Below are 26763 nucleotides of genomic sequence, written 5' to 3'. Positions count from 1 at the left end.
CAATTTTATGTCCACTTTCAAAGTATTATACCATAAAAGATTTTGGTAAGATTCATATTTGTATCAGAAAAAAGTTAGATTATCACTTATTACATATTTATTTTATGTTGTGTTGCGCTTAAAATCCAGTGAAGCAAATTATTGTGCAAGAACTACAAATGTTTCTTTACCAGAACAATGACTCAGTCAAAATGTTCAGAATAATATTAGATCGGATACCATCAGGCAGCCATAATATAGCACGTGAGTTTGTTAGGGAAAATTTGAGTTGTACGAAAGTCTTACTGCATATCCGAAGGAAAATATAGCGAAGAAGTGGGTGTTGTTATTGTCGGAGAAAATTTGCAGGATTGATGTAGGTGATACGAAGTTCCTCGGATCATCTACTTTGTAGAACACTAAATATCGAACTCACGTTTCACACATCCGGTTTGCGGGTTGCCGGAATATCCTGGTTGACAGAAGCAGGTGGCGTAGTGGTTGACCACGCGGCAATCGGCGAAGGATCCGCAGTTGCAGGGGCTGATGCACACCTTGTTGATGCAGGACTCGCTCAGTGGACAATCGGAGTTGGTGGTACAACCGACGGCTAAGTGTGTGGCTGGAAAATAGAACTCGGTGAATGCTTGTCGCTTGACAATCATCATCAACGATCAACTCACGAGCTATGCATTCGATGTCGGGTCGTCCCTGGTATCCCTCGGGACATCTGCATATTGGCTGGTGCCTGTTGACCGAGCAGAAGGCGTTAGAAGCGCACGGTTTGTCGGATCTGCACGGATTCACACAGATGTTGTTTCTGCAGGCCGAGTCGTATGAACAATCATCGTCCGTGATACATTCGGGTTGTGGTTCTGGCCGGGCCTTGGGGATGTTGGAACACTCGATGCGGGGATTGCCGGTATAGCCCGGAGCGCAAGTACACTGGGTCAGATGGTTGAACGCCCGACAGATGGCGTTGACTCCGCAGTTATCCAACCGGCAGGCGTTGATGCAGCTTCCGCGATGACACTTCTCCGGATCGGCGCAGTCGGTGTCTGACTGACATTGGGGTTGTTCCTGAACGATAGCGCGGCAGTGTCCGGAACTGTCGATGACCTGATCGGCCGGACAGACGCACATGATGGTACGCAGAGGCAGGGAATCGACCACACGGCATTCCTGCTCCAGCGAGCAAATGTTGTTCTGGTGACAGGGGTTCTGGCAAAGCTGGTTGATGCAAGCCAACTGCGAGGGGCAGTCGGCGTCCGCGGTACATTCTGGTTTGGCCGGTAGCTTGCACTCCGCGAACGGATCTCCGGTGGTACCGACGGGGCACTGACATTGGGGTTGATGGTGGCGACCGGTACAGTAGGCTGTAGCCGCGCAGGTGTCGTCGTCGCATACCGGTCTGCAGACACGATTCAGTCGGTCGCAAGCCTCATGGTCCGCACAGTCCTCGTTGTATTGACACTGTCCGGTGATACAAGACAAGAACGGATTTCCTTGGGTTCCCAGGGGACACTGGCATTGGGCCCGGTGGTTTTGGGCGACACACTCGGCGCCACGTCCGCAAGAGGTCGTGGAGCACGGATTGATACAGTTCTCGTTGATGCAAGCCTTGTTGTATGGACAGTCGTTGTCAGCTTTACATTCGGCTAAAACAAGATTCATAATTTAGTATAGATCGAAAATTTATTTGAAAAATGTGATCAGTTCTCCCGTAGTTATTTAGTTCATCATATCACAAGTTCATATAATTTCAGTTAGATTTCTATAATAACTGATAAGATACCAAAAAAGGGAATCTAGGAATATATCAAAATATAGCGAATCAGTAAATATAATAAGATCATCATTTACAAAACTCTATTTTGAATAAATCCGTTGTCATTGTTTGCTAAAACCTTTGGAACCTTTATCGTCATCTTAATAACTTCTATAATAAATATGAAAGAGACTAAATCTATCCACGCCATTTTTACATATGGCCTCATTTTCATTTTAACCTAGTTAAGAAGAGACAGAATGCTATATGATGCACTGGAACATATAACGGAACCGAATCAAATGTCTATAAAACTCTTCAGAACGTAAGTGATAATAACCTAAAGTTCAATTTGATACGGTAACATTGTAATGTCATAAATTTTGATCATGTTAGATAAAAAGCAAAACAGATTAGAACACATTAGAATAGTGATATCAAGAGATGTTTTCAGCTAGTGCAGAGAGCGCACGTTAAGATTAGTATAGACAAGTTGATGGAAATTAAGATATTTTTTATATTTCTCATTGAATAAGCGTTGTTCAACCAATTTTGCTGTATTGATACTTACGTTTATAACACAATACTTGAGGATTGCCGACCCAGTCGAATGGACAAAGACAGGTGGGTCTGTGAATTCTAGTTTCGCACTCGGCATTGGTTCCGCAAGGGTTCGACAAGGCGCACGGGTTCTGGCAGCGTTGGTTGATGCAAGATTTGTCCAGAGAACAATCGTTGTCGGTCATGCACTCAGGTTTAGGTGGTCTGGGTTGCTCGTAGCAATGGATGAACGGATCTCCGATCAGTGGCTGGGGACATTTGCATATAGCTTTGTGGTTTGTGGCCTGACATTCGGCAGTGGGCGCGCATTGATGACCGATGACGCAGGGATTGATACATTGTCGATTGATACAGGTCTCGCTCGATGAACAATCGTTGTTGGTCTTGCAGCCTGGTTCTTCTTCTGGCGCTATGGAAACGAAATTGATATCGTTAGATCGGGTTTCGATCGAGGATGGATTTGTGATGAGGTTGAAAGGTAATTAATAATAATGTGTTGCTGTTATATAAATGAGATGATTATGGTTAAAGATGGAGTAAATTTGTAAATACCTGAAACTAAAAAATGGCTTGATTAATAAAAATATATTAGATATTAGTTGATGCCGCTAATATATAACTTCAAATCATTTATATGAGCTTTTATCATCATCATTTTGTTCGTACTTTAGTCGGGAACGTTACTAAGGCCTCATATACGATGGTTTGAAGCATTAAAGTGATAACAAAGGCTTCATTGTCATTACCTGGTTTACAACCTACATCCGCATCACCTATATATCCTCTAAGGCAAATGCATGACATGGTTCTTAGAGGTAAGCTGTCAACGACGACGCATTCAGCATTCTGACCGCAGGGTTTGGTTTCCACGCAAGGGTTCTTGCAGAGACCGCTGAAACAGGCGAGTTTGCTGGGACAATCCGAGTCCATCTTGCACTGAGGTTGGGGTTTTCGTTCTTCGACGTTACACGTGGTGAGCGGGTTACCGATGTAGCCCGGTGGACATGAGCACTGAGCCCGGTGGTTGATGACGTTGCAGATGGCGTTCAGCCCGCAGTTGCATGGATCTTGGCAACGTTCGTTGCGACAGGCCAGGTTGTAAGGACATTCCTGGTCTCGGGTACATTCCGGTTGGTCGCATTTCACCAGAGGGTTGCCGCGGAAGTTATCTGGACAGTAGCACCGAGCCTTGTGATTGCCGTCGGCCCTGCAGAGGGCGTTGACGCCGCAGGACGTGTACAGGCAAGGATCGACGCATTCCCTGTTGACGCAGGCCTGGATCGGTGGACAGTCGGAATCAGCCCGGCACCCAATCTCAACGCAAGCGTGTTGGGCGTTTCCGGTGAATCCGTCTCTGCAAATGCAGACGGCTCTGTGCAACTGAGGTCTACATTCGGCATTTTGGCCGCAGGTATTCGATTGACAGGGGTTGAGGCAGCGATTGTTGGTGCAGGCTTTGTCGTTGGTACATTCAGAGTCGGTGGTACATTCCACTTTAGGTACAGGTTCTAGGGAAGAAAACATAACAAATAAAACATAATGAAAACCAATAATTAAACCAGTATCAACATTGTACAGAATTATGTGATAGTTCAATATTCGTTCATCTACTTCTCAATTTTGTTGAGGAAATATCCAACATTTCTTTTGTTTAAAAATCGATTTCTTCCTTAAGATAAGACCCACATTTTGATTTATTTTCAAAGAAATTGAACTATTGTTTAAATATAGAGGGACTAAAATAATGCCATGTATGGTTAATACGACAATAGTATCATATGCCGATATTGGTGTACTAGATACTTTCTAAATATTAGCTGTACAAATACGATTTAGTTTTTACTTAAACTATTCTCTATCTGAGCAACATCATTCGTTGAACCTTCAGGAAATTTACATATTCCCTTTTTTCGTAGAAACTTCATTTGTTATATGAGATCCTAAAATGATTCTGGCTAAGAAAATGAATTGAAAATGAAACCATTCCCTCATTAATTTTTATTGGAACTAAATATGTAGTGTCTGGTAAATACAAAGGGTTTCCACACTTTTATCTTTTTTCTCTAATCAGTACTTTCAAAGGTATTATATAAGACTCAAATTCTAAAAATATAGAGGAACTAATGATGCCATATATGGTTAATACGACAGCAGTATCATATGCCGATATTGGTGTACTAGATACTTTCTAAATATTAGCTGTACAAATACGATTTCGTTTTTCCTTAAACTATTCTCTATCCGAGCAACATCATTCGTTGAACTTTCAGGAAATTTAGATTTTCTCTTTTTGTAGGAACTTCATTTGTTATATGAGATCCCAAAATATTTCTGGCTAAGAAAATGAATAGAAAATGAAACCATTCTCTCATTCATTTTTATTGGAACTAAAGATGTAGTGTCTGGTAAATACAAAGGGTTTCGTTCAGTTCTTTTTCAGTTGTTAATCTTGATTTTGCTTGGAACACATCATCGTTAAAATAGGAGGAATCATATATGTTTTCAGTTACTTACGTTCTGGTGGTTGATAGCGACATTGAACTTCTGGAGAACCGATGTATCCAGATGGGCAAGAGCAAACCGCTTGGTGGTTCACCACTTGACAGAGCGCGTTCAAACCACAGGCTCCTCTACATGGATCCAGACATTTTTGCGAGTAACAAGCCTTATCTCTGGGACAATCCGGGTTGATGATACACTCAGGGTATATACAGGTGGCGGCACCGTTCACCACACGGCATTGGCCGTTGGCCCGACACGGTGATGGATTGCATGGGTCTTCTGGTTCCGCCTGGACCTGCGATACGTACCCAGTTAGATATATCGATACTTTTTCTTGGTTTGATGGACTTACTGGTTCGGAGCACAGTGTGAATGGGTCTCCGACTAATGGTTGAGGACAGCTGCAGACGGGGCTGTGGTTAATGACGTTGCAGATGGCTTGGAATCCACACACTCCTGGACAGGGATCGACGCAGCGGGTGTTGACGCAGGCCTTGTCTCTGGCACAGTCTGAGCTGACGGTACATTCTGGTCTGCAACCTCCGATGTTGGGGTTTCCGAAGAATCCAGGTAGACACTCGCAGATGGCGTTGTCTCCGGAGGTGCGACAGGCTGTGTTTATACCGCATGGATTCGGACTGCATGGGTTCTTGGGTGGTTCTTCTACATCACGAGAAAACAGCATTATTTTAACAATTTCTGGTGGACCTACGTTGCATACCTTTAGGAATAAAGTTGCAAAGTCTGAAAGCATCACCGGTATAACCGTCCGAACAGGTGCAAATCGGCACGTGATTCGTGGTGGTACACTGGGCGTTCACGCCGCAAGTTCCAGGACAAGGATCTTGACATTTGTTCCTGATACAAGCTCGGTTTCTTGGACAGTCGGAATTGGCGATACATTCAGGTCTACAGCCCAGGTAGGGGTTTCCGTGGTATTCCGGCAAGCATTCGCAGATGGCGTTGTTGTTCTCTGCTCGGCAGATGGCGTTCGAACCGCAAGGTGGTGGGTAGCACGGGTCCTTGGTTTCCGGTGGCGGTGGTTGTGGAACTACAGCGTCAAGATATTCGTTAGACGTATGAAATCAATGTGGCATCAACATTGAACGAGATATTCGATTGTTGCATTGTTGACGGTAGCGGAACTATATTTTCTTGTTTTATATTCGAAATTATTTTATTAGTGAGTATGGTTGCTGAAGAACTGTTATCTACGTTTCTGTATCCATTTTTAATTATACTGTTACTGTTTGGTCTTTAATGGGAGGTAGGTTGTTCAATATGTTCAGGAAAATTATAGAAATTGTAGATTATTTTAGTCTCAGATCCCATTATGACTTATGTGAGATGGCGCGTTAAACGTTATAATAATAAACTGAGTTTATAGATTTACCAGTTGGGAGGTAATTCACCAAAAAGTCTTTTTTTTTCTAAAGTCTTTTGCTTCTAAAACATTGACAACAGACTTTGCGAAATACTGGGTTCATACCACCCTTCCGCTTCTTGTACTGAGCCACATCTCATCCCTATTACAAATGTGATATATATAACGCAGACACTTTACTGTTTTTACTTATATTCTAATCAAATATGAAATATAAATATCTAAGAGAAGTTTTACTTCTACCGTTGACAAATGAATGGCGTGAATCGTGAACTTATTGAACACTCTAATATATACATAGACATATTATTGATATTCAAAGAATTTTATTAAATATTATTTTTGTTGTCGTACTGATAATATAAGAGATAATATAATATTAATATAATTGATAATAAGAGATGTCGAAGATCGCCATTTCCTTCTTGTTTTTACTAATTATTATTTACAATAATTTGCTATTATCAATCAATATTAAATTGATGTCATATGTTATCTTCACTTTTTGTTGTAGTGCTCTTTATATATAGGTAATAATGTAATAAGCTTTTATCTGCTCAATTTTATTTTTTAATTTTAGAAGTTCCAAACATATTTTGTTTGGTTAAAGCAACAAGTAAAGTGATTTAAGTTTGATGAATTTACATCAGATGGTATAAACTATGTCATATTGCATTCGAGAATTCTGTAATTATATTCATTATTATTTGCTTTTGATTGTGTGTCCTTTTGCTGAAGATCAACACCATGTATTTTCGAATAGTGAGTTTAGTTAAATTCATCAAGTTATCCAATGCTGTTTGAGTTTACACTCAACATACTCTGATGCAAAGAATATTCGTATTGATGTCTTGTAAGTGGAAGTTTTAACAAATTCTGGTTAACTCAAAATTATAGAGGATGAATTATGCATCATTTTGGGCATCTTTAGAGCAACTCGTTGGAACACTTGGGGTTTAGTACGCCAAGTGTACAGATTTCTTGAAGCTTTTAACATTCTTCATGATATAGTTCGCACTGCAGAGCAATATTAATAGAGAATTAATGAAGGGAAGACCAGAGTATTGTCAACTGAGGAATATCAAGTTCGAGCAAGTACAAGAGTTTAGGTGTGGGATCAGCAATACACGAATCGCTGAAGTAATAAGCTGAATCAGTCAGGCCGGTTAATGCCTTGCTTCTTTAAGATGATATATGTAGAAAAGAAGAAGTGAATTTTATTAAATATTATATTTGTTTTGTACTGATAATATAACAGATAATATAATATTAATATATTTGATAATAAGAGATGTTGAAGATTACTATTTCCTTCTTGTTGATGTGTTAAGAATATAATTTACTAATTATTATTTACAGTAATTTGCTATTATCAATTAATATTAAATTGATGTCATATGTTATCTTCATTTTTTGTTGTAGTGCTATTTATATATAGGTAATAATGCAATAAGCTTTTATCTGTTCAATTTTATTTTTTAATTTTAGAAGTTCCAAACATATTTTGTTTGGTTAAAGCAACAAGTAAAGTGATTTAAGTTTGAGGAATTTACATCAGATGGTATAAACTATATCATATTGCATTCGAGAATTCTGTAATTATATTCATTATTATTTGCTTTTGATTGTGCTGAAGATCAACATCATATATTTTCGAATAGTGAGTTTAGTTAAATTCATCAAGTTATCTAATGCTGTTTGAGTTTGCACTCAACATACTCTGATGCAAAGAATATTCATATTGATGTCTTGTAAGTGAAAGTTTTAACAAATTCTGCTTAACTCAATATTATAGAGGATGAATGATGCATCATTTTGGGTATCTTTAGAGCAACTCGTTAGAACACTTGGCGTTTAGTATGCCAAGTGTACAGATTTCTTGAAGCTTTTAGCATTCTTCATGATATAGTTCGCACTGCAGAGCAATATTAATAGAGAATTAATGAAGGGAAGACCAGAGTATTGTCAACTGAGGAATATCAAGTTCGAGCAAGTACAAGAGTTTAGGTGTCAGCAATACATGAATCGCTGAAGTAATAAGCTGAATCAGTCAGGCTGGTTAATGTCTTGCTTCTTTAAGATGATATATGTAGAAAAAAAGAAGTATTATAGTGAAGACTAGAATCCGATATAGTGAAGAATAGAATCCGTCTGTTTCGAAACATTTTGCTAATCCTTATGTATTGCTTCAGGTCTTTCAAATGCAATATTTAAAGCAAATTCTCTATATTCCTCCCAGAGATTCTATTATATATGAAGTCCCTCGTTCAAAATGCAACACTCAGTTCAAAGTTGAGGAACATTATGGACTGATAATGATAAAAATGGATGATATTTTTATGTATGTAACTGATAGCAATTATTTTTTGTTATGTTTATAAGTTGTTTCTTTTTCGATATATTTAGTTTCTTCGTTATATCTGTTCAAATAAAAAGAATACAGTTACAATTTGTACCGATTCTTTCTCCGCCCTGTTACAAGAAAATATAGTTCGTCAATATACACAAATAATCTAACACAAACATATACATGCAACAATACTACAACATAAACTACACAAACATTACGGTTAGTAAGGAACTAACTGGGGGTTAGTTCAAAATAATACTAAATACTTCTTACGTGGCTTGACTGTACAGAGTGTGAAGGGATCACCGACGTAACCGTCGTTACATAGACAGTTCGGTATGTGGTTGACTACGAGACAACGAGCGTTCAAACCGCAAGAACCTGGACAGGGATCGGCGCATTTTTGGTTAATACAGGCCGAGGTCTTGGCGCAGTCCGAATTGGTGACGCATTCGGGACGACAGTTAGGTGGCGCCCCGAGATAGTTGGGCAGACAGGAACAACGCGATGTTCCTTGGTTGGTGACCTGGCATTGCGAGTTGGGGCCGCAGGGCGATGGCACGCAGGGGTTCGGGGGTGGTGTCGGGGTAGGGTGACGATCTTCCACTGGGGATTAACGAGAACACGTTTTATTGTCGGGTATTTCGCGGAGGTTTTGTCGTGTTTACGTACCAACTACCACGGTACATCTTATGAACGGATCTCCGGAGAATTGTGGCGCGCAACTGCAGATGGGGTTGTGGTTCACCACCTGACATAACGCGTTTATGCCGCAGGAACCGGGACAGGGGTCGATGCATTTTTGATTGACGCAGGCTTGGTTCAGGGAGCACTCGGTGCTCGATATACACTCGGGGCGGCAAGAGGGCGGGGCTCCGATATAACCGGGCAGGCAAGAACACACTGCCTGGCTATTGACGTCCCTGCATTGACTGTTGGGTCCGCAGGGTGACGGGTTGCAGGGGTTCGATGGCGGGGGCGGGGCTATGGGGTCGAAAGAATACATTACCTCGTTCTATTTCGTGGCCTCTTCGGGCGGTAACTTACTCAAGATCTTGTGGCATAAAACGAATGCGTCTCCGGAGTATCCCGACAAGCAGGAGCATACCGGAATGTGGTTAAACACGGAACACTCGGCGTTCTGACCGCACAGTCCTGGGCATGGATCCGCGCATTTCTGGTTGATGCAGGCCTTGGACCGGGGACAGTCGGTGTTTATGACGCATTCCGGACGACATTCCCTGTACGGGTCCCCTTGATACTCCGGATAGCAGGTGCAGGTGCCGTTGTCGCATCGGGCGTTGGATCCGCAGGGGTTGGGGATGCAAGGGTCGTGATATTGTGGCGCTGAAACATTTTCCTTTAATCCCTTCATATTTGGTACGGTGAGATGGTCCTTACGTGGTGTTGGTTTGAGTGTGCAGGCGTAGAAGGCGTCGCCGACGTATCCCGGTGGACATACACATGACGGGCTGTGATTGACCACCTGGCAACTGGCACCGACGCCGCAGGATCCGGGACAAGGATCCCGGCATCTCTCGTTCATGCAGGCCAAGTTGCTGGGACATTCCGAGTTGACGGTACATTCAGGTCGACAGTTCGGTGGAGATCCCATGTAACGAGACAAGCAGGAACACACGTAACTACCTCCCACGTCTCTGCATTGGCTGTTGGGTCCGCACGGTGATGGTACACAGGGGTTGGTCACCACCGGTTCCTGAGGAGGTGTGGGGATCGGTCCTGAAAAACGATTCAGTCCAGAGGAACTGTCTTTATTAGGATTAGTGTGAGTTTTACGTGGTGTCGGATAGCATCGGGTGAACGGATCTCCTGTATTTCCCGGTGAACAACTACAGATGGGGCTGTGGTTGATCACGCTGCACTGGGCGTTGAGTCCGCAGGTACCGGGACAAGGATCGGCGCATTTCTGGTTGATGCAAGCTCGGTTCTGGGGACACTCGGAGCTGACGGTACATTCAGGTCGACAACCAGGCGGACTTCCGATATATTGCGGTAGGCACGAACAAACGGCTTGACCGTTTACGTCGCGACATTGACTATTAGGCCCGCAAGGTGATGGTTGACAGGGTGGTGGTTGTTGTATGGCTGTTATAATAATGGAGGTTAATAAACTCGTCGATTCGGGGACAGAGATCATCTTACGTTCTTCCTGCTTGGGTGTCAGGTAGCAGATTCTAAACGGATCTCCGGTGTAACCATTGACGCAGGCGCAGGACGGCAGGTGGTTGATAACCTGGCAGTCCGCGTTCAGGCCGCATGTTCCGGGACATGGGTCCTTGCATTTGTTGTTGATACATGCCCTGTTGGAGGAACAGTCGGAATTCAGTACGCATTCGGGCCTACAACCCTCGTAAGGGTTGCCGATGAACTCTGGCAAGCAGACGCAGGAACCAGCGCCTCTTTGCTCCTTGCAGATGGCGTTGGCGCCGCATGGCGATGGTACGCACGGATTCTCGGGTACCGGAGGTCTCGGTGGAGCTAAAATTTGATGAAATTGAGCGTGGTGAAATTGTAAATCGGACTAAATAATATACCTTCGATGATGGAGCAGAATTGGAACGGATTACCGAAATATCCCTGTTTACAGACACAGTTTGGCGTGTGACTGACTACCCGGCAATCTGTGTTCTCTCCGCAAGAACCTGGACATGGGTCCTTACATTTCTGGTTGATGCAGGCCAGGTGATTGGAGCACTCGCTGTTGCTGACGCATTCAGGGCGACAACTTGGTGGGGAACCGATAAACTCGGGCAAACAAGAGCAGGAAGGTGCTCCGTTGATGTCTTTGCATTGTGCGTTGGGACCGCAAGGTGATGGATTGCATGGGTTCGCGGGGATTGCGGGAATTACCGGTTCTTCTCCTGAAAGATCGTTGTTGTTTCCAGGGTTACTGGTACCGTAGCGTGTTGACATATACTCACTTATCGGTTGACACCTGGTGAACGGATCACCGGTAAATCTCGTGGGACAACTACACACGGGGTTGTGATTGATGACCTGGCACAGGGCCTGGAATCCGCAGGTGCCGGGGCAGGGATCGATGCACTTCTGGTTCAGGCACGCCTGGTTCGAGGAGCACTCGGTGGAGGATACGCATTCGGGGCGACAGGTTGGCGGACTGCCTAGATAGCCCGGCACGCAAGAACAGACAGCTTGTCCGTTTATCTCACGACATTGGCTGTTGGGACCGCAGGGCGAGGGGTTGCAGGGGTTTTTGGGAGCTTCCGGTGGTATGGGCGAGCATATGACGAAGGGATCGCCGACGTAGCCTTGGAGACACGAGCACGACGGGATGTGATTGATGACGGCGCACTCGGCATTCTGTCCGCATGTTCCGGGACATGGATCGCGGCATTTCTGCCTGATGCAGGACTTATCTCGGCTACAGTCGGTGTTGAGGACGCACTCTGGTCGGCATCCGACGTAGGGATCGCCCTGGTACTCCGGTAAGCAGGAACAAACTCCGTTGTTGCACTGGGAGTTCGGTCCGCAAGGCGATGGGTTACAAGGATCGGTTTCTTGTGGTGGAGCTGGTGGGGGAGATGGTTTTACGTGACAACCGGTGAAGGGATCTCCGGTGTAACCCTCGGGACACGTACACATTGGAGTGTGGTTGATGACGGTGCACTGGGCGCCGAAGCCGCAAGAACCCGGGCAGGGATCCCGGCATTTTTCTCTGATACACGCTAGTCGACTGGTACACTCGGAGTTGATGGTACATTCCGGCCTGCAGTTCGGTGCTATTCCGATGTAGTTGGTGATACAGGAACACGATGGCGCTCCGTTGATGTCTTGGCAGATGGAGTGGGGACCGCAGGGCGATGGTACGCAAGGGTTTGTGATCACGGGTTTCGGAGATTCTACCGGTGGTGCTAAAACGGTGAGGTGAGGTTTAATTACGGAAACGTTGAAACTAAACGCGATAATCTTACGTGGTATCGGGTAACACCTGGTGAATGGATCGCCGGTGTGACCTTGGGAACAACTACAGATCGGGCTGTGGTTGATCACGCTACACTGGGCGTTGAGTCCGCAGGTACCGGGGCAAGGATCCGCGCATTTCTGATTGATACAAGCTCTGTTTTGAGCACATTCAGAGCTTACGGTACATTCCGGTCTACAACTTGGCGGGCTGCCGATATACTCTGGCAAGCAGGAGCACACGGCCTGTCTGTTGACCTCGCGGCACTGACTGTTGGGTCCGCAGGGGTTCGGTTGACAAGGATTGCTGGGTTCGGGTGGTGCTGCAACATTTTTTGTTAGAATCTGGTTGGTATCGTAATAACCATATATATATATATATATATATATATATATATATATATATATATAAAATATATATAGCGGGTATAACTTACGAGTTTCTTGAGGGATTACGTGACAATAACGGAACGGATCTCCGGTATATCCCGAGAAGCAGTTGCAGGACGGTAGGTGGTTGATAACGTGACATTTGGCGTTTTGGCCGCAGGTTCCCGGACAGGGATCCACGCATTTATTACGCACGCAGGCTTTGCTTGACGGACAGTCGGAGTTTAGGACGCATTCGGGCCTACAACCTTCGTAGGGATTACCCAGGTAACCCTCGATGCAGCTACAAGCTCCCGCGTTGTTCTGTTCTCTACAGTTTGCGTTGGCACCGCATGGTGATGGATAGCATGGGTTTATTTGTTCACTGGGTCTCACTAAAATTCAAACAGTGCTGTGATATTGGCTCCGCGAGGATTTTAAACTTTTTTACCTTCAGCAATGTTACATTGCACGAACGGATTTCCGATATGACCTTGTAAACATATACAGTTGGGAGTGTGGCTGACGACGCGACATTCGGCGTTGATACCGCAGACACCGGGGCAAGGATCTTTGCATTTTCGGTTGATACAGGCGAGATTACTGGAACAGTCGCTGTTACTGACGCATTCAGGGCGACAGCTTGGTGGAGAACCGATAAATTCTGGCAAACAAGAGCATGACGGGGCTCCGTTGATGTTTTTGCATTGAGCATTGGGGCCGCAGGGTGAGGGGTTGCAAGGATCCGTGGTATCGATGGGTTCTTCAACTAAAACATGAAATTTTTGCGATTAGGACGATTCTAAGAATGATGGACGGATTTCGTTACCGATGGCAATACATCTGGTAAACGGATCGCCAGTGTATCTTGGAGAACAGCTGCAAATAGGATTGTGATTGACGACCTGGCAGAGGGCGTTCAGGCCGCAAGTTCCCGGACATGGATCGATACATTTCTGGTTGACGCAGGCCTTGTCCAGCGAGCACTCGGTGGAGGAAACGCACTCAGGCCTGCAGGTGGGGGGACTTCCGATGTACCCGGGGACGCAGGAACACACCGCTTGTCCGTTGATTTCCCTGCATTGGGAGTTGGGACCGCATGGCGAAGGGTTGCAGGGGTTCTTGGGTATTTCCGGTGGAATTGGACTGCACATAATAAAGGCGTTTCCTTGGTAGCCTTGGATGCAAGTACATGTAGGTATGTGGTTGATCACAGCGCATTCAGCGTTCTGGCCACAGGTTCCAGGGCAAGGATCGGCGCATTTGTTTCGAATACAGGCCTTGTCTCGGGGGCAGTCTTGGTTTAAGACGCACTCAGGTCTACAGCCGACGTAGGGATCGCCTTGGTACTCGGGCAAGCACGTGCAAACTCCGTTGTTACATTGGGCGTTAGGACCACAAGGTGACGGATTGCAAGGGTCCTGTTCGACTATGGTGGGTTCCGGTGGTTTGGGACTACAGAAACTGAACGGATCGCCGATGTAACCCTCCAGGCAGGTGCAGGTCGGTATGTGGTTGAAGGTGGAGCACTGAGCTCCGGTACCACACAGTCCTGGACAGGGATCTTTGCATTTTTGTTGTATACAGACTTGGTTGCTGGGACATTCTGGATTGATGGTACACTCAGGTCTACAGTTGGGTGGTGCCCCCATGTAGTTTCTCAAGCAAGAGCACGATGGCAAGCCACCGATGTCCTGGCATTGAGAGTTGGGTCCGCAAGGCGATGGAACACAGGGGTTCTTGATGATGGGTCGTTCAGGTTCCGGTGGTGGGGCTAGAAATGGAAATGTTGTAGTGATACCTCTTGGGGTGGTGATGGTGGTTATTAGCCTAGGGAACTATCGAAAACCACTCTCGACTGTTTCAGTCAACTACTTTCGATTTGAACTACTTTTTACTATCGACTGGTTCGGTGAGCATCGAAGACGGTGAACGCAGTGGACGCTCAAAAGAGGTTGTTACCGACGAAAACATTAACAAAATCCACAAAATGATTTTGAATGACACTAAATTCCTAATAATAAAATATTCCCTATTAACGATAAGTTATTATTATATTTAAAAAGGGTGTGATGGTTAAATAGTTGATGAAGTCGATACGGTCGATAGTTCCTAACATTGATCATATTCGCTACCTGGTATGTTGTAACAACGAGTGAACGGATCACCCGTGAAACCGTTAACGCAACTGCAGATCGGGCTGTGATTGATGACTTGGCAATTGGCGTTGAGACCGCAAGTACCGGGACATGGATCCACGCATTTCTTATTGACGCACGCCTTGTCCGGTGAGCATTCTGAACTCACGGTGCATTCCGGACGACAACCTGGGGGACTACCGATATATTCAGGTAAGCACGAGCATACCGCTTGTCCGTTGATCTCGCGACATTGACTGTTAGGTCCGCAGGGACTGGGTCGACATGGATTTGATGGTTCCTCGACGACAGCTAAAATTTTCTTGGTGTTAAAAACAGAGAGGGGAAGCGGAGTTATCGCGACTTACGTTCTTCGACTATCACGGAACAGAACCTGAACGGATCTCCGGTATAACCGACGATGCAAGTACAGGACGGTAGGTGGTTGATGACGTGGCACTGGGCGTTAGCGCCGCAAGTACCGGGGCATGGGTCCTTGCACTTGTTGTTGATGCAGGCTTTGTTCGATGGACAGTCGGAGTTTAGGGTACATTCGGGTCGACATCCCTCGTAGGGATTTCCGATGTAGTCGGCGATACACTGACAGGCACCGGCACCATTCTGCTCCCTACAGAGGGCGTTGGCGCCGCACGGTGATGGTACGCAGGGCGTGGGACGTTCGAGTGGCACGTCTTCGATTTTCTGGATGCAGTTCACGAAGGGATTACCTACGAAACCAGGTAGACAGACGCAATTAGGTGTGTGACTGACGACACGACAGTCGGCGTTTTGTCCGCATGTTCCGGGGCAAGGATCCTTGCATTTTTGATTTATGCAGGCAAGATGTGAGGCACACTCGCTATTACTGACGCATTCCGGTCGACAGTTCGGTGGGGTGCCGGTAAATTCCGGCAGGCAAGAACAGGACGGCGAGTCTCCGATGGCTTTACATTGAGCGTTGGGCCCACAGGGATTCGGCTGGCAAGGGTTGGTGGTGGGTTGTTCTTCTCCTGAAATTTCGTTGTTAGAGGCACTCTGTTCGAAGACAAAGAGGGAATCATTACTTATTGGCAAGCATCTGATGAAGGGATCGCCCGTCTGACCAGGCAAACAACTGCAGATAGGATTGTGATTCACCACTTGACATTTGGCATTGAGACCGCAGGTTCCGGGACAAGGATCGATACATTTCTGGTTAACGCAGGCTTTGTTCAAGGCGCATTCTGAGCTGGTTACGCACTCGGGTCTACAAGCCGGGGGGCTTCCGATGAAACCGGGGACGCAAGAACAGACGGCCTGCCCGTTGATCTCGCGACATTGACTGTTTGGACCGCATGGTGATGGTTGGCAAGGGTTCTTAGGAGCTTCAACTAAAATATAACATACTCTGTAACCGTATTCTCACACTAATCGTTGGAATAATACCTGGAATTTGGGAACAAAGCACGAAAGCGTTTCCTGTATACCCGATGAGGCATGTACAGATCGGTATATGGTTGATGACAGAACATTCGGCGTTGGTACCGCAGGTACCCGGGCATGGATCGACGCACTTATTCCTGATACAGGCGCGGTCTCTGGGACAGTCGCTGCTGAGGATGCACTCTGGTCTACAACCGCGGTAAGGATCTCCTTGATACTCTGGAACGCAGGTGCATACACCGTTGTTGCATTGGGCGTTGGGTCCGCACGGTGAAGGGTTGCAAGGATCGGTCTCGACGGGTTCGGGTGGCGGAGGTGGTTTGGGTGAACACAGGGTGAACGGATCACCGATATAACCATCGATACACGTACACATAGGGGTGTGATTTATGACGGAACATTGGGCATTGCTGCCGCAGGAACCGGGACATGGATCTCGGCATTTCTGTTGTATGCAGGCCAAATTGCTGGGACATTCGGAGTTGATGGTACACTCGGGTCGGCAGTTCGGAGGGGTTCCAGTGAAGGTCGCCAGACAGGAACACGACGGGTTACCGCCGATGTCTCTGCACTGACTGTTGGGACCGCACGGCGATGGGACGCAGGGATTGGCGGCCGGTTTGGGTTGTTCCGGTGGTGGTGGCGGTATCGAATAGCATCTGGTGAACGGATCGCCGGTGAATCCGTTGACGCAACTGCAGATCGGGCTGTGATTGATCACCTGACAGTTGGCGTTCAAGCCGCAAGTACCCGGGCAAGGATCGACGCATTTTTGGTTGACGCAGGCCTTGTTCAGGGGACATTCGGTGCTTACGGTACATTCTGGTCGACAACCCGGTGGACTTCCCATATAGTTCGGCAAGCACGAGCACACGGCTTGACCGTTGACTTCGCGACATTGACTGTTAGGACCGCAAGGTGACGGTTGGCAAGGGTTTTGGGGAGTCTCGTCTTCGACGGCTGAAATAACCCTACCGTTAACCTCTGGGTACCCGTTTATCTCGATAAAATACTTACGTGCTGGCGGTATCAAGTTACAATATCTAAACGGATCACCGGTGAATAGTGGAAGGCAAGTGCAAGACGGTAAATGGTTGACGACTTGACATTCAGCGTTCTGACCGCAGGTACCCGGGCAAGGGTCGACGCATTTGTTTTGGACGCAGGCTTTGTTCGATGGACAGTCGGAGTTGAGGGTACATTCGGGTCTGCAGCCTTCGTAGGGATTACCGATGTATTCTGGTAAGCAGGTACAGGATCCCGCACCATTTTGTTCTCTGCAAACAGCGTTGGCACCGCAGGGGGATGGTAGGCAAGGAGTGGGTCTCTCCACTGGTTGAGGTTTAACTAAAATATTGTTTGTATGTGTTAAGTAACCTGGGGGATGATGCGTTAATGTTAGTGTACCTTCCAGTGAACAGAAAGTGAACGGATCGCCGACATAACCAGGAAGACATACACAGTTGGGGGTGTGACTGACCACGCGACAGTCCGCGTTCTGACCGCAGGTTCCTGGACACGGGTCTTTGCATTTCTGGTTGATGCACGCCAAGTGATTCGCGCACTCGCTGTTACTGATACATTCCGGCTTGCAGTTCGGTGGCTGTCCGATGAAATCTGGTAAACAAGAGCAGGATGGAGAGCCGTTGATCTCCCTACACTGTGAGTTGGGGCCACACGGTGAGGGATTACAAGGATTTTTATACTCCACGGGTTCCTCGCCTGAAAATCGGTCTTGGTAACACGGATTCCGATATAAACAAGTCGAAGTCTTACGGATCTGAATGCATCTAACGAACGGATCTCCGGTAAATCCTGGGGAGCAGCTGCAGATCGGATTGTGATTGACCACTTGGCAGACGGTGTTTATACCGCAAGTGCCGGGGCAAGGATCGATACATTTTTGGTTGACGCAGGCTTGGTTGAGTGCGCATTCTGAACTGGTCACGCATTCCGGCCTACAGCTCGGTGGGCTTCCTATGAAACCTGGCACGCAAGAACAAACAGCCTGTCCGTTGATCTCCCGACATTGGCTGTTGGGTCCGCAGGGCGAGGGGTTACATGGGTTCGTGGGGGTTTGTACTGAAATTTCGTGATTATCATTATGTGAATTTACTTGACGGTACTGGGTTCACGGAGAAATCGGAGATATAACTTTGGAGGCAGTTTTGGAGAAATGTTTCGCGACGTCCAATGTCTAGATATCACTACACTGATCTTGTTTTAATTGCAATGCAAAGAGTCGTAAAGGAATTTTATTGATTTGTATTTATTTTCTAGGTGCAGAAGTAAAACATCTAGACTTTGACGAAGAGAAATTTTTCTCCAGGGACACCTATTGAGTTTGCTCTCTATTACTATATGATGGGGTTTTTCTCTTACCCGGTATGGGAGAACAAATGACGAAAGCATTGCCGGTATAACCCTCGATGCACGAGCACATGGGGATATGATTGACGACTGAGCACACCGTATTCTGTCCGCAGGTACCGGGACATGGATCGACGCACTTGGTCCTGATACAGGCTTTATCCCTGGGACAGTCGTTGTTCAGTACGCATTCTGGTCGGCATCCTCGATAGGGATCTCCGTGGAAGTCCGGTAGGCACGTGCATACTCCATTATCGCATTGAGCGTTCGCACCACAGGGTGATGGATTGCACGGATCAGTTTCGGCAGGTTGTGGTGGTTCTGGCGGTTTGAGAACGCAATTGGTGAACGGGTCGCCCGTATAGCCTTCGGGACAGGTGCAGGTTGGCGTGTGATTGATCACGGAGCATCTGGCGCCGAATCCGCAGGAACCGGGACAGGGATCTACGCATTTCTGCCTAATGCAAGCCAAATTACTGGAGCATTCCTGGTTGATGACGCATTCGGGTCTACAGTTGGGCGGGCTGCCCAGGAAGGTGGGCAGACATCTGCAGACCGCGGATCCGCCCACGTTGGAGCATTCCGCGTTGGCACCACAAGGGGATGGCACGCATGGGTTTACTTGAACGGGGTCGCGTGATGGTGGTGGGGGTGCTACAATATCATCATTACGTTATGGACGGATGACGGATGATCGTTTAGCAAAACTTACGAGGTACTGGGTAGCATCTAGTGAACGGATCACCGGTGTGACCCGAGGAACAACTACAGATAGGGCTGTGGTTGATGACGGCACACTGGGCGTTAATTCCGCAGGTGCCGGGACAAGGATCGGCGCATTTCTGATTGATACAAGCTTTGTTCTGGGCACACTCGGAGCTTACGGTACATTCCGGTCTACAACTTGGCGGGCTTCCGATGTATTCTGGCAAGCAGGAGCAAACAGCCTGACCGTTGACCTCGCGGCATTGACTGTTAGGACCGCAAGGTGATGGTTGGCAAGGATTTGTCGGTGGTTCTTCGGTGGTCGCTGTATAAAAAATTGGGGCTCGATTTGGTTCTTTTACTATTATTTGATTTCATAGAAATTGTTTTCGGTTTTATTGTACAAATCACTCCTGGTGAGGATAGCGAAATTACTACGTACCACAAAAAGTTTTCAGCTCCGGAATATTCTTCTATTTATTGAATTTAGTTTTGGTTTGACATTGTTTATCTCTATAAAGTCAGATATAAGTATGCGGTTTGATAAAACAAACAATAAATACTCAAAAGTATAACAATGAATGATTAAATGCACAAGGAAATTGTTTCGATTTTCGAAGGGCTTAAATGAAGTGATCGTTTATCTAAGATGGTGCTCACATGTATTCTTATTATCTTTAATTTCACTCTAAAATGTTTTCCATCATATTCTACAAATTTTTCTAATTTTTCGGAATAAATATTGGTTAAATTTTTTGATATAATGGTTTAGATATGTTTACGGAGTGAGGGATGACTTGGAATAGTTCCATTCATGCATTTCTTTATTGAAGTAAATAACGCTCAATCTCAAAAAGGGATGAAGATTGAAAAGATTGATAGGAGGAATAGAAGATAAATCAAAAGTTAAATTTTGGTAAAGAAAGGTCTGCAATGTCAACTGCGATTTTTCAACTGAACAAAGGTTATTCATGATGACTATAAGGAAGATGATTGTGAAAGATATTCTGGTATATTAAAAATGTGTGATCAGATTTATGATCACATAAAGTGAGTTTATGAGTTATAAAAGATTAAGACTTGAATTTTATTGAAGAAGAATCTGCTATAACAACTGCAATATGTTATTTGTACTTAGGATATGGTTGCTGGATATGAGCAAAATTATTTTGAAGCATATTTTGGTATAAAGCTGAAATATGAGTTCAGATCCCTGAGGAAATAGACTAAGCTTATGAATGATAATATATTGAATTTCTGTTTCAGTAATAACGTTACTTAAAAGATAATTAGAGCTCATTTCAGTTTTGTACAAGAACAGCTCTATTGCTGAAAACTTTTATCTGAAAATATTTATGTCTTTACTGAAATTTGATGTTTTATTTCTCGGCCAAAAACAATACCGAAGACAATTTCCTGATATTACTGTGAGCTGGATATCTTACGTTCACGAGGTAGCACGCTACAGTATCTGAACGGATCGCCGGTATATCCAGGCTCGCAATAGCAGTTGGGCAAGTGGTTAACGACCGAGCATTGGGCGTTAGGACCGCAGGTACCCGGACATGGATCTTTGCATTTGTTCGCGATACAGGCCTTATTGGGCGCGCAGTCCGAGTTAATCACACATTCGGGTCTACAACCCTCGTATGGGTTACCTATATATTCCGGCAGGCAAGTGCAGGAACCTGCACCGTTTTGTTCCTTGCAAATGGCGTTGGCGCCGCAAGGCGATGGCACGCAAGGGTTGATAATTTCGGGTGGCGGGGCTACAATATAATCGTTCATGTATTAAATTAGTTGTCAAAGCGTGGGGCTCGGGGGTATTAGTAATGTTGTTCGTAACAAAAAGCAAAACATAGTTGGAAGGCTTACGTGGTATGTTGGCGCAAGATATAAACGGATTTCCGGTGAATCCTTCTACGCAATAACAATCCGGCACGTGATTAACGACTCTACAGTTGGCGTTCGAACCACAAACTCCTGGACACGGGTCTTTACATTTTTGGTTGACGCAGGCCAGGTTGTAGGAACAGTCGCTGTTACTGACACATTCTGGGCGACAATTAGGTGGTGATCCCACGTAATTGGCGAGGCAAGTACACGAGGCTTGCTCGTTAACGACCCTGCATTCAGAGAACGGACCGCAAGGGGATGGTTGACAAGGGTTTGTTGGTTGTGGTGGCGGTTCTTCTTCTACGAGAAATATATCTCCATTCAATGTACTGAACGAGTATTTCATTCATTAATAGTGGTAAACTTACGGATAGGGGTGCATCTGACGAACGGATTACCGCTGTATCTACTTGGACAACTGCAAATAGGATTGTGATTGACCACGTTGCAGATAGCAGCGATGCCGCAAGTACCGGGGCAAGGATCGATACATTTTTGGTTAACGCAGGCTTTGTTTAGGGCGCAGTCTGAGCTTCGGACGCATTCAGGTCGACAGGACGGTGGGCTTCCACTGAAACCGGGCACGCAAGAACAAACAGCCTGTCCGTTTACTTCCCTACATTGACTATTGGGACCGCAGGGCGATGGGTTACAAGGGTTTTGTGGTATTATTTCTGTCGAGGTAATAATCGTCGCGTTAGATTTATAGTTTATGGAGTTGGCGGGGATATTACCTTGTATCTTCGAGCAGAAGGTAAAAGCGTTACCGGTATATCCGGCAATACAGGTACAGATAGCTATGTGGTTAACGGTGGAGCATTGAGCGTTGGTACCACAAGTACCAGGGCAAGGATCTCTGCACTTGTTCCTCCAGCAGGCCTTGTCTTTGGGACAGTCGCTGTTCAGGACGCATTCAGGTCGACAGGCTTCATAGGGATTTCCGCTGTACTCTGGCAAGCAGGTACAGACGCCGTTGTTGCATTGGGCGTTCGATCCACACGGTGAAGGGTTACAAGGATCGGTCTCGACAGGTTCTGGTGGTGGTGGCGGTTTGGGTGAACAGGACGTGAATGGATCACCGACGTATCCATCGATACACGTACAGATAGGCATGTGGTTGATGACAGAGCATCGGGCATTGTTACCGCAAGAACCGGGGCAAGGATCCCTGCATTTTTGTTGTATGCAGGCCAGATTGCTGGGACACTCCGAGTTAATGGTACACTCGGGTCGACAGTTTGGTGGAGCTCCGATAAAGTTGGGTAAGCAGCTACAGGAAGGTGACTGATTTATCTCCCTGCACTGGCTGTTGGGTCCGCATGGTGACGGTACACAGGGGTTCGTATAAACTGGATCGGATTGAACGGGTGGCGGTGCTAAAACGATGATGTTAACATTACGACTCTGTCGTTCTTATCGTCACGTGATAACTTACGAGGTACTGGGTAACATCTGGTGAACGGATCACCGGTATAACTCGATACACAACTACAAATTGGACTGTGATTAATAACGTTACACTGGGCGTTTATTCCACAAGTTCCGGGGCAAGGATCCGCGCATTTCTGATTGATACAGGCTTTGTTTTGGGCACACTCAGAGCTAACAGTACATTCAGGGCGACAACCTGGTGGACTTCCAATATAGTTTGGTAAACACGAGCAAACAGCTTGACCGTTAACTTCGCGACATTGGCTGTTGGGGCCGCAGGGTGATGGTTGACAAGGGTTCTTTGGAACCTGTGGTTCAGCTTCGATCGCTACAAATATAATTTCGTGATGTATTTGGGGTCAAGATACGGATAGAAATGTTGGGTCTTGTATCTGTTGATGTATTTTTGAAATGCGGCGTTAAGTAACATCGGGTGCAATAATCTGGTGCGTTGATTTGGTTTTACAGTCTGTTCTCTTAAGGGAACTTGAGGTTTGTTCCTCAGGGGTATGGAGAAGATTGTTAAGACACTCATATTTCTGAACTTCTAAAGTCTGAGATTTTAAGATTATTTAAATGCGTTTTATGTAGAAACTACTTTTTTCAAGACGTTTGAGATGATATCTCAAATTCTACCGAACCGATTTGTTTGAAATTTGGTGTGAGCCTTCTCTATACATTCTTCCATCCAAGTCTACTCAGTTAAGCGTTGATTTCATCGCGTTATCAAAAAAATACCAACAGATGAAAGTCCGACGGATATATTACCTTGAATAACGCTACAATATCTGAAAGGATCACCAGAATAACCCGCGAAACAGGTGCATTGCGGTAGATGGTTCCTAACGTGACATTCAGCGTTTTGACCGCAAACCCCCGGACAGGGGTCTCTACATTTCTGATTGATGCAGGCCTTGTTCGATGGACAATCCGAATTCACGGTACATTCTGGTCGACAGCCTTCGTAGGGGTTACCGATATAGTCTGGGACGCAGGTACATGAACCCGCGTTGTTTTGGGCCTTGCAGATGGCGTTGGGTCCGCACGGTGATGGTGAGCATGGGGATATGAATTCCATTGGGGGTGGTACTAAAATAGAGGCGTTATCTCTTGGTTCGTATGGAAATACTGAGGTCTTACGAGGAGGTGGTGAACATAGAGTGTAGGGGTTTCCGACATAGTTTGAGATACAGGCGCAGTTGGGCGTGTGACTGACCACGCGACATTCGGCGTTTTGTCCACACACTCCCGGGCATGGATCCGCGCATTTTTGGGAGATACACGCCAGATGGCTGGGACACTCGCTGTTACTGATACACTCGGGACGACAGTTCGGTGGCGATCCTATGAAGATGGGGAGACAGGAGCAAGACGGGGAACCGTTAGTGTCCTTGCATACAGCGTTGGGGCCGCAGGGAGATGGATTGCAGACGTCAATCGAAACTGGTTCTTCGATCGCTGAAATATTGGGGCTCATTATATTGTCGGTGATAAAAACGAAGGTATTATTACGTTTTGGTGTACAACGCACGAACGGATCTCCGATATAGTTGGGTAAACAACTACAGATCGGACTGTGGTTCACCACCTGGCACTTGGCGTTGAGACCGCAGGTTCCGGGACAGGGATCGATACATTTCTGGTTAACGCAGGCTTTGTTTAGTGGACACTCGGAGCTGGTGACGCATTCGGGTCGACAGGATGGTGGGGATCCCATGAAACCTGGCACGCAAGAACAGACAGCCTGTCCGTTTATCTCCCGACATTGACTGTTGGGTCCGCAAGGTGATGGGATACATGGATTGGTGACTACCGGTTTAGGAATGGGGTTGCACAGCACGAAAGCATTGCCCGTATAACCGTAGAGACATGTACAGATCGGGATGTGATTGGTGACGGCGCATTCGGCATTTTGCCCGCATATTCCCGGACAGGGATCGACGCACTTTTTCCTGATACAGGCTTTATCCCTGGGACAGTCGTTATTCAAGACACACTCGGGTCGGCATTCTCGGTAAGGATCGCCCTGATAGTCGGGCAAACAGGTACAGACACCGTCTCTGCATTGGGCATTGGGTCCGCAGGGCGAGGGGTTACAAGGATCGGTCTCCACTGGTTCTGGTGGTGGTGGAGGTTTGGGTGAACATAGCGTGAATGGATCCCCAACGTAATTGGTGATACAGGTACATATAGGCATGTGGTTGATGACGGAACACTGAGCGTTCACTCCACATGACCCGGGACAAGGATCCTTGCATTTTTCTTGGATGCAAGCCAGGTTACTTGGACATTCCGAGTTGATGGTACACTCCGGACGACAACCTGGGGGACTGCCGATGTATCGTGGCAGGCAAGAGCAGGATGGCGATCCTCCGATGTTCCTGCATTGTGAATTGGGGCCGCACGGTGATGGAATGCACGGGTCTCGTATAGGCTCGATAGCCGGTATTTGAGGGGGCGCTAGAAGAATTCATGTAGGGATGTTTTTGATATGAACACGCGAAGTGAACTTACGAGGTATATTGTAACATCTGGTGAAGGGATCTCCGGTAAATCCAGTCTTACAGCTGCAAATAGGACTGTGGTTGATGACGTTACATTGGGCATTTAATCCACAAGTTCCAGGACAAGGATCGGCGCATTTCTGGTTGATACAGGCCTTGTTCTGGGCGCACTCGGAGCTCACGGTACATTCAGGGCGACAACCCGGTGGACTACCGATGAACTCGGGTAGACACGAACACACCGCCTGACCGTTAACTTCGCGACATTGACTGTTGGGTCCGCAGGGTGACGGTTGGCATGGGTTTTGGGGAACATCTTCTACGGCTATTAAAAGATAATGTTTGCAATGGTTGTGATTTAATGACGACGAGTGATATTTCTTACGTTGTGCTGGTATAATGTTACAGTATCTGAATGGATCGCCGGTATAGCCAGGGATGCAGGTACAGGCTGGTAAGTGATTAATTACTTGGCAGTTGGCGTTCTGACCACAGGTACCAGGGCAAGGATCGCGACATTTGCTGTTGATGCAAGCCTTGTTGGATGGACAGTCGGAGTTGAGGACACATTCGGGTCGACAGCCCTCGTAAGGGTTTCCAATATACTCAGGCAAGCACGCGCAGGCCCCAGCTTTGTTTTGGATGCGACATTCGGCATTGGCACCGCAAGGGGATGGGTTACAAGGATTGATATCCTCGACTGGTGCCTGTATTGGTATGATGTCGCAGAAAACGAAAGGATTTCCGGTGTATCCAACGGTACAGTAGCAGTTCGGCGTATGACTGATAACCTTGCAATCAGCGTTCTGCCCGCAGGATCCAGGACATGGGTCCTTGCATTTCTGGTTGATGCACGCCAAGTGGGACGCGCACTCGCTGTTACTGACGCACTCCGGCCGGCAATTTGGCGGCGAACCGACAAACTCGGCCAGGCACGTGCAGGACGGTGACCCGTTGATGTCACGACATTGAGAGTTGGGGCCGCAAGGCGACGGTTGGCATGGGTTAACCGGAGCTGGTGGTTCCTCCGCAGCTAAAAGTATGATGGTTCAGTAAAAATGCTTGTTGATCACGTTGCAGTGACGAGCTTACGAATCGGAAGACACCGTATGAAGGGATCACCGGTTTGACCAGATGGACAGGTACAGATCGGGTTGTGGTTAACCACCTGGCATCTAGCGTTGATTCCGCAGGTTCCCGGACAGGGATCGATACATTTCTGGTTCACGCAAGCTCGGTTCAGGGCGCACTCGATACTGGTGGTACACTCGGGTCTACAAGTCGGGGGACTTCCGCTGTAATTGGGCAAGCACGAGCACACGGCTTGACCGTTAACCTCGCGACATTGACTGTTAGGACCACAAGGTGATGGCGAGCATGGGTTTACGGGTGGTGGAGCTAAAATTCCACAAATTAATCCATTAAATGTTATTACAAGGATA

At 46.5% G+C, this 26763-nt stretch overlaps 1 protein-coding gene across 11 annotated transcripts in view; it reads right to left on the bottom strand.

The window, feature by feature from the left end:
• The window catches only part of dpy (fibrillin-like protein dumpy), a 254407-nt gene that overhangs the window by 9231 nt on the left and 218413 nt on the right, over window positions 1-26763 (bottom strand). For 9 of the 11 annotated variants that reach the window (XM_076409337.1, XM_076409338.1, XM_076409343.1 and 6 more), the window contains 38 exons: window positions 26414-26719; window positions 25707-26354; window positions 25332-25646; window positions 24330-25277; window positions 23958-24275; window positions 23586-23906; window positions 22822-23145; window positions 21755-22762; window positions 21366-21686; window positions 20936-21259; window positions 19498-19815; window positions 18798-19439; window positions 18192-18497; window positions 17823-18137; window positions 17433-17762; window positions 16419-17375; window positions 16058-16363; window positions 15362-16003; window positions 14991-15305; window positions 13685-14629; window positions 13307-13624; window positions 12924-13250; window positions 12498-12809; window positions 11487-12437; window positions 11100-11426; window positions 10708-11043; window positions 10342-10650; window positions 9946-10284; window positions 9592-9891; window positions 9217-9528; window positions 8818-9150; window positions 5532-5861; window positions 5163-5473; window positions 4823-5105; window positions 3055-3816; window positions 2319-2717; window positions 663-1637; window positions 416-601 (listed from right to left, as the gene is read on the bottom strand). In XM_076409337.1, coding sequence (XP_076265452.1) covers window positions 416-601; window positions 663-1637; window positions 2319-2717; window positions 3055-3816; window positions 4823-5105; window positions 5163-5473; window positions 5532-5861; window positions 8818-9150; window positions 9217-9528; window positions 9592-9891; window positions 9946-10284; window positions 10342-10650; window positions 10708-11043; window positions 11100-11426; window positions 11487-12437; window positions 12498-12809; window positions 12924-13250; window positions 13307-13624; window positions 13685-14629; window positions 14991-15305; window positions 15362-16003; window positions 16058-16363; window positions 16419-17375; window positions 17433-17762; window positions 17823-18137; window positions 18192-18497; window positions 18798-19439; window positions 19498-19815; window positions 20936-21259; window positions 21366-21686; window positions 21755-22762; window positions 22822-23145; window positions 23586-23906; window positions 23958-24275; window positions 24330-25277; window positions 25332-25646; window positions 25707-26354; window positions 26414-26719 — 17319 coding nt within the window. The remainder of the gene's footprint in view (window positions 1-415; window positions 602-662; window positions 1638-2318; window positions 2718-3054; window positions 3817-4822; window positions 5106-5162; window positions 5474-5531; window positions 5862-8817; window positions 9151-9216; window positions 9529-9591; window positions 9892-9945; window positions 10285-10341; window positions 10651-10707; window positions 11044-11099; window positions 11427-11486; window positions 12438-12497; window positions 12810-12923; window positions 13251-13306; window positions 13625-13684; window positions 14630-14990; window positions 15306-15361; window positions 16004-16057; window positions 16364-16418; window positions 17376-17432; window positions 17763-17822; window positions 18138-18191; window positions 18498-18797; window positions 19440-19497; window positions 19816-20935; window positions 21260-21365; window positions 21687-21754; window positions 22763-22821; window positions 23146-23585; window positions 23907-23957; window positions 24276-24329; window positions 25278-25331; window positions 25647-25706; window positions 26355-26413; window positions 26720-26763) is intronic. The other 2 variants (XM_076409339.1, XM_076409347.1) reach the window with 1 other exon arrangement.

Source organism: Rhynchophorus ferrugineus, unplaced genomic scaffold, assembly GCF_030347505.1.
Source record: "Rhynchophorus ferrugineus isolate W39M unplaced genomic scaffold, kcgeb_rfMv2 rfM7, whole genome shotgun sequence".
Lineage (NCBI taxonomy): Eukaryota > Metazoa > Arthropoda > Insecta > Coleoptera > Curculionidae > Rhynchophorus > Rhynchophorus ferrugineus.
This window is presented reverse-complemented; position numbering and strand designations above follow the sequence as displayed.